The sequence below is a fragment of the Protobothrops mucrosquamatus genome, unplaced genomic scaffold (genome assembly GCF_001527695.2).
Source record: "Protobothrops mucrosquamatus isolate PMUCROS unplaced genomic scaffold, P.Mucros_1.0 scaffold3348, whole genome shotgun sequence".
Classification (NCBI taxonomy): domain Eukaryota; kingdom Metazoa; phylum Chordata; class Lepidosauria; order Squamata; family Viperidae; genus Protobothrops; species Protobothrops mucrosquamatus.
Window position 1 is genome coordinate 183,740 of NW_015389335.1, and position 7,624 is coordinate 191,363.

General features: G+C 46.0%; 1 protein-coding gene across 1 annotated transcript in view; it reads right to left on the minus strand.

Moving 5' to 3' along the window:
• The window catches only part of CPSF1 (cleavage and polyadenylation specific factor 1), a gene marked incomplete at its 5' end in the record, with an annotated part of 57,324 nt that overhangs the window by 28,473 nt on the left and 21,227 nt on the right, over positions 1-7,624 (minus strand). Inside the window, 5 exons of the mRNA XM_015826867.1 lie at positions 385-479; positions 2,254-2,305; positions 2,918-3,040; positions 4,447-4,534; positions 6,042-6,135. Of these exons, the coding sequence (XP_015682353.1) occupies positions 385-479; positions 2,254-2,305; positions 2,918-3,040; positions 4,447-4,534; positions 6,042-6,135 (452 nt within the window). The remainder of the gene's footprint in view (positions 1-384; positions 480-2,253; positions 2,306-2,917; positions 3,041-4,446; positions 4,535-6,041; positions 6,136-7,624) is intronic.

Sequence of the window (7,624 nt, forward strand, 5' to 3'; positions counted from 1 at the left end):
CACCAGAACAGGTGTCGACTTGAAGCAGACGGTTCCCATAACAAAGTGGATTTGTCGATAGGGATTACGTAAGACGTTGGGGGTTCGGCTGGGAAAACTAGGGTCTTCTGCTTGAGCAGGGGGTTGGACTAGAAGACCTCCGAGGTCTCTTCCAGCTGTATGCTGATTGACTGAAGTCTATGAATTAGTGTGGGAACCTCGGAGTTAGTTTTGCTTCGACACGGTCGCGCAGTGTATTCAATAAAACGTAAGCTTTTCAGAAACGGAATCAACCTGGGAGTTTTATTTGGATTCTCGAGCTGGATGTTGACAGCCTGGTTTTGGGGGTGTCTAGTTGGTACTTCAGGGGCACTTCCCTTGCTGGGGAAACTGAGGCAGACATACCTCGAAAGAGTAGGTGGTCAGCTGGGTGCCGGACTGGGCCTCGCTGCCATACACCTCGATCTCGTCCACTTCGTCTTGCGGAGCTGACTTCCCTCCTGCGGGAGACGGGTTGGGAAATAAGGGATGAGGGGCTCGGATGGACAGCCTCACCCCACTGTTGCTCCTTCAAGCCCCCCCTCCTCCCTCCAGGCACTTCCTCCTCCTCCACCCTTCTACTTGCTTCCCACCCAACTGGGGCTGGATTGGCCGTTCTAATGGGTTTTTTTAGCGGCTTAGTGGTTTTTACTGTTTTCAAATGTTTTTAAGATTTTAACTGCAATCCAGGCAGTCCTCATCTTACAGCAGTTTGTTTAGTGACCGTCCAAAGTGACAACGGTGCTGAAAAAAGTGACATGACCGTTTTTCACACTTACAACCGTTGTAGCATCCCCATGATCATATGGTGGGGAGAGAGAGAGAAAGAGAGAGAGAGAGAGAGAGAGAGAAGCTAGCTAGCTGATATAGATAGATAATGATAAAGATAGGTGGATCAATGATAGATGATAAAGATAAATTAGATGATATTGATAATGATAGATGATAGATTGATAAGATGATATAGATATCTATGTAATCTATCATCTATCTATCATCTATCCACCCATCTTTATCATTATCATCTATCTATCTATCTATCTATCTATCTATCTATCTATCTATCATCTATCTATCATCTATCGCTTATCTATGTAATATATCATCTATCTATCATCTATCCACCCATCTTTATCATTATCATCTATTATCTATCTATCTATCTATCTATCTATCTATCTATCTATCTATCTATCTATCTATCTATCTATCTATCATCTATCTATCATCTATCGCTTATCTATGTAATATATCATCTATCTATCATCTATCCACCCATCTTTATCATTATCATCTATCTATCTATCATCTATCTATAAGCGATAGATGATATAGATCAGGGATAGGCAACCTTTTATGACTGGTGGACTTCAACTCCCGGAATTCCTGAGCCAGCCACGCTGAGGGGAACGGGAGAGGTTTCCAAGCTGAGCCATGCTGGCTCAGGAATTCTGGGAGTTGAAGTCCACGAGTCATGAGGGGGCCATAGTTTCCCCCATGCTGGCTCAGGAATTCTGGGAGTTGAAGTCCATGAGTCATAAAAGGGCCCAGATTGCCTACCCCTGATATAGATAATGATAGATAGATAGATAGATAGATAGATAGATAGATAGATAGATAGACAGACAGACAGACAGACAGACAGACAGACAGACAGACAGACAGACAGACAGACAGACAGACAGATGATACATACATAGATACAGATAGATAGACAGATGATAGATAGATAGATAGATAGATAGATAGATAGATAGATAGATAGATAGATAGATAGATAATAGCTCGATGATAGACAGATAGACAGAGACAGATGCTAGATAGATAATGATAAAGATAGGTAGATAGATGATAGATTACATAGATAAGCAATAATTGATATAGATAATGATAGACAGGCAGACAGACAAAATGTGCAGTGCAGCCAACCTTCCATCTAGGGAGCCTGGGGGCAGACAGTCCTTACCAATCTCTCAGATACCGGCGCAGAGGGGGCTGATCAAGGACCCCCTCCCCTCCAGGTGCAACCTAAGTGTGTCAGCAAAATGAATCAGATGACCCAGCAGAGATGGGAGGGGAGGGGGGAGGGAAGGGAAGGATAGGCTGCCCCCCACTAGAAAACTGAAGCCTTTATGCGGCGTGCGGTGGCTCATTTGCAACGTGCCCCCCCCAGACCTTACAACAGAGCTTGGGGGGCTTTCTCGGCCCCTTTGCTGCGAGAATCAGGACACCCACCGGCCCAGTTGGCGGACTGCTCCATGCGCTTCTTCTTCAGGGGGGGCTCCTCCTGGGAACCAAACACAGCTGTCCATTGGCAAGGAGAGGCAAGAGACCCACAATCCCCCCCCTCCTCCTGCTGCTGCGCTTAGAAGCCCCCCGTCTGTCTCTGCAGGAAAGCCCCCCCCCCCGGACTCTCTAAAGCTCTCCAACCTCGGCCACTTTAAGGCCTGTGGACTTCAACTCCCAGAATTCCCCAGCCGGCGCCTGTGGCTAAGGAAGTGGGGCAAGGGAGGAACTGCGCGTACAGGGAATCCTCAACTTACGACGGTTCACTTAGTGACTTACGACCAGTTTTCACACTTAAGCGTTCCCGGGCTCACGTGATATCAAAGTCCAAACGCTTGGCAACTGGCATGTACTTATGACGGTTGCAGATCCACTGAACAACCAGGTTACTAATTTAACAACTGCAGCGCTCCACTTAACAACTGGGGCAAGGTAGGTCATAAAACGGAGGAAAAAACCTCACCTGACCAGTGTCTCGCTTGGCAACGGGGCTGAATTGGGCTCGTAAGCCGAGGACTCCCTGTGTTTTGCTGAAGAGGGGCGGCTTTAAAGGTAGGGCTCAGCTCTGGGTGCGAAGGGGGGTGGAGAGACCCCCCCCAACTGATCCCCTTACCTTCTCGGCAGAGTCCTTAGCGATGCTCATCGGGGCCTCCTGGAGCTTTTCCGTGTATTTCAGGAGAAGAGAGTTGCCCAGGCGAGAGCCCAGGAACAGGTAACCGGGCTCCAAGGTAATCATCTGAGACCCAAAGGGGGAAAGACAAAAGAGAGACCAGGCTAGAACGGAGAGAGGGCCGGCGGGGGTCCAGGCTACCGGAGGCAGAAGGGGGCAAGCCCGTTGCAGCCGACCCGCCACGGCCAGTTCGCTGGGAGACAATTGAACCGTTCGGTTTAATTCTTTAAAGTAAATTTTAAAACAAGATTCTAATTTTTTGTCATTCACATTTCATTCAATTGGGGATGTCTGGTTTAATGACGAGAAGGACCAGGGGGGACATGATAGCAGTGTTCCAGTATCTCAGGGGCTGCCCCAAAGAAGAGGGAGTCAGGCTATTTTCCAAAGCCCCTGAAGGCAGGACAAGAAGCAACGGGTGGAAACTGATCAAGGAGAGAAGCAACCTGGAACTAAGGAGAAACTTCCTGACAGTGAGAACAATTAACCAGTGGAACCACCTGCCTCCAGAAGTGGTGAATGCTCCAACACTGGAAGTTTTTAAGAAGAGACTGGACAGCCATTTGTCTGGAATGCTCTAGGGTTTCCTGCCTGAGCAGGGGGTTGGACTAGATGACCTCCAAGATCCCTTCCTACTATTCTGTTCTATTCTATTCTGTTCTGTTGTCCCTCCCACCCCATCCTGCTTAGGTTTATTTTGAATTTTTAAATTAAGGTCTTTATTTATTGTTTTATGTTGCATTTCATTCAATGTCTGTTAGCCATCTAGAGTCACCTGGGGATGGACTGTGAAACAAGTTGGAAAAGGAAAAGAAAGAAAGAAAGGAAGGAAGGAAGAAAGAAAGAAAAAAAGAAAGGAAGGAATGAAAAATGAAAAAAGAGAAAAAGGAAAAAGAGAAAGAAAAAAGGAGAAAGGAGAGAGAAAGGAAGGAAGAAGGAAGGAAAAACAGAAAGAAAGGAAGAGAAAGGGAAGAGAAAAAAGAGAAAGAAAAAAGAGAAAAAAGAGAGAAAGAGAAAGGAAGGAAGAGAAAAAGGAAAAAAGAAGAGAAAAAGGAAAAAGAGAAAGAAAAAAGGAAGAGAAAAAAGAGAGAGAGAAAGGAAGAAAGGAAGAGAAAAAGGAAAAAGAGAAAAAGGAAAAAGAAAAAAGGAGAAAAGGAAAGAAGGAAGGAAAGAGGGAAGAAAAAACAGAAAGAAATGAAGAAAGAAAGAAAGGAAGGAAGAGAAAAAGGAAAAAAGAAAGAAAGAAAGAAAGAAAGAAAGAAAGAAAGAAAGAAAGAAAGAAAGAAAGAAAGAAAGAAAGAAAGAGAAAGATCTAACTGACCATCAGGCACCAGCCCCAGGAGGATGAAAGGGCTCAGATGCCACAGCTGCTTATTCCGTGGCTCATCAATCCAATCCAATCCAGTCGATCAATTGATCGATCGATCCCCCTCCCAGCCCAGATGGCCACAGCTGGGCCGGAGGGCACTTACGCAGGTGGTGAGGACACTGGCGGCCGCCTTGTCAAAATGGAAGGAGCGGACACTTCGCATGCCGTCCGTGATGAGGGTCAGCACGTAGCTGGGGAGAGAAACGGAAGTGGATGATGGGAGCCGCGGGTCCATGAGCAGAAGGCGGTCTGGACACAGTCTCTGCTCCAGCACAAACTCACACACCACAAGGACAGAGCGTGGTGAGCAGAAATACAACGCGGACTGGCGCTGTCTGAGGAGCAGGAGATTCAGTTATGGGGGGCTGGGGGTGTCTTGGTAGTCCCTGAGCTGGGTGGTTTTCTTGCAGACGTTTCATGACCCAACTAGGTAACATCATGGTTGCTAGATGGGAGTAGGGTTTGAGGAGGGGAGGAGGAAAGGAGGACGGTGGGGTCCTTGGCGCTCTCTGAACCTGGTAGTTTCGCTTGCAGACGTTTCACGACCCAACTAGGTAACATTATTATTATTATTATTAATTAAATTTATATACCGCCCTATCTCCCTTGCGGGACTCAGGGCGGTGAACAGGCAATACTAAAAACCATGAATAAATAAATAGTTTCTGTTTTAAAATCGAATTGAATAATAGGCCTGTTCTAAAAACACACCCATACAAACCCCCCCCACTGAAACACAATCCAAACTACGCCAGGCCGGCCGCACGGAATAGATGGGCCTTCAGGGCTCGGCGAAAAAGGCGCAGTGCTAGAAGGGAGGGAGGTTTCCAGAAAGGGGGAGGAGCAGGGGGGCTGTGGGGTCCCTGGTGCTCTCTGAAAGGGCTTGTTTTCTTGCAGACATTTCATTACCCAATTAAGTAATATGACCAATGCTAGAAGAAAGAAAGAAAGAAAGAAAGAAAGAAAGAAAGAAAGAAAGAAAGAAAGACAAAGAAAGAAAGAAAGAAAGAAAGACAAAGAAAGAAAGAAAGAAAGAAAGAAAGAAAGAAAGAAAGAGAACCAGAAAGAAAGAAGGAAAGAACCAGAAAGAAAGAAAAAGAGAGAAAGAACCAGAAAGAAAGAAAGACAAAGAAAGAAAAAAAGAAAAAAAGAAAGAGAACCAGAAAGAAAGAGAGAGAGAGAGAAGGAAAGAACCAGAAAGAAAGAAAGAAAGAAAAAGAGAGAAAGAACCAGAAAGACAGAAAGAGAGAGAGAAAGACAGAAAGAAAGACAGAAAAACAGACAGAGACGAAAGAAAGATGAAAAAAAGAGAAAGGAAAGAAAAAAGAAACACAAAGTAAGAAAGAAAGAGAACCAGAAAGAAAGAACCAGAAAGAAAAAAAGAAGGAAAGAAAGAACCAGAAAGAGAGAAAGAACCAGAAAGACAAAGAGAAAGAACGAGAAAGACAGAAAGACAGAAAGAAAGAAAGAAAGAAAGAAAGAAAGAAAGAAAGAAAAAAAAAAAAGAATTGTGGGGTCTTTAGTGCTATCTGAGCTGATTTCTCGTACATTTCATTGCTCAAATAGGCAACATCATCATCATCAGGAGCCCTAGTAGCACTGATGCTGTTACCTAGTCAGGCAATGAAACGTCTGCCAGGAAACACCCCCTGGCCGGGCCAGGACCTCTGCCTGCAGGAGGAGCAACCCAAGCCTTACATCTCCCCTCCCTTCAGCGAGATCACCATCTTGTCGTAGGAGATGAAGGTCGCCTGGGCACAGTCCAGAGTGATTTTTAATCCTTCTTGGAACCCTGCAAGAGACCGGGAGAAGAGCAGCCGTTAGGAACAGTCCAGCAGCTGCTCCCTTCGGCCCTCTCCAAGGGAGACGGGCGGTGAAGAAATACGACGTATAAATAAGTCAATATAACCGGTCAGACTCTGGGCTAAAGTCTGCCACAAAACCTTAGTTTCCTGGTTCTGCCAGAAGCCAAGATCCGGAAATCCTCAGTTTTCCACGTCCCAAAGGACCTTTTCAACTCGACTTTTGGGGGCTTTTTCTTGAAAAATGTTCCGTTTCTCATCCAGGAAGCTTCTTTAGAAAGCGAAGCGTGTTCAGAAATAACAGAATAACAGAGCTGGAAGGGACCCTGGAGATCTTCTAGTCCACCCCCCTCCTGCTTATACCATTTCAGACAAGTGACTCTCCAATCTCTTTTTAAAAACCTCCGGTGTTGGAGCACCCACCAGTTCTAGAGGCAGGCTGTTCCACTGGTTAATGGACCTGGGATTATAGAATAACAGAAGAGCAGAGCTGGGAGGGGCCTTGGAGGTCTTCTAGTCCAACCCCCTGCTCAGGCAGGAGACCTTATGCCATTTCAGACAAGTGGCTGTCCGGTCTCTTCTTTGAAACGTCCAGTGTTGGGGCACCCACAACTTCTAGAGGCAGGTTGTTCCACTGGTTAATTGATCTGGGATTGTAGCATTACAGAATAACACAGATGGAAGGGACCTTGGAGGTCTTCTAGTCCAAGAATCAAGATCAGGTGAAGTGTTAATACCACTTTACAAGGCCTTGGTAAGACCACACTTGGAATCCTGCATCCAGTTTTGGTCACCACGATGTAAAAAAGATGCTGAGACTCTGGAAAGAGTACAGAGAAGAGCAACAAAGAGGATCAGGGGACTGGAGGCTAAAACATATAAGGAAAGGTTGCTGGAATTGGGTCTGTCTAGTTTAACAAAGAGAAGGACGAGGGGGGACAGGACAGCAGCGTTCCAGTATCTCAGGGGCTGCCCCAAAGAAGAGGGAGTCAAGCTATTCTCCAAAGCTCCTGAAGGCAGGACGAGAAGCAACAGATGGAAACTCATCAAGGAGAGAAACAACCTAGAACTAAGGAGAAACTTCCTGACAGTGAGAACAATTAACCAGTGGAACCACCTGCCTCCAGAAGCTGTGAATGCGCCAACACTGGAAGTTTTTAAGAAGAGACTGGACAGGCATTTGTCTGAAATGGTGTAGGGTTCCTGCCTGAGCAGGGGGTTGGACTAGATGACCTCCAAGGTCCCTTCCAATTCTGTTATTCTTTTTTTTCCTTCCTTCCTTCCTTCCTTCCTCCCTCCCTCCCTTTTCCAACACTGGAAGTTTTTAAGAAGAGACTGGACAGCCATTTGTCCGAAATGGTCTAGGGTTTCCTGCCTGAGCAGGGGGTTGGACTAGATGACCTCCAAGGTCCCTTCCAACTCTGTTATTCTTTTTTTCCTTCCTTCCTTCCTTCCTTCCTTCCTTCCTTCCTTCCTTCC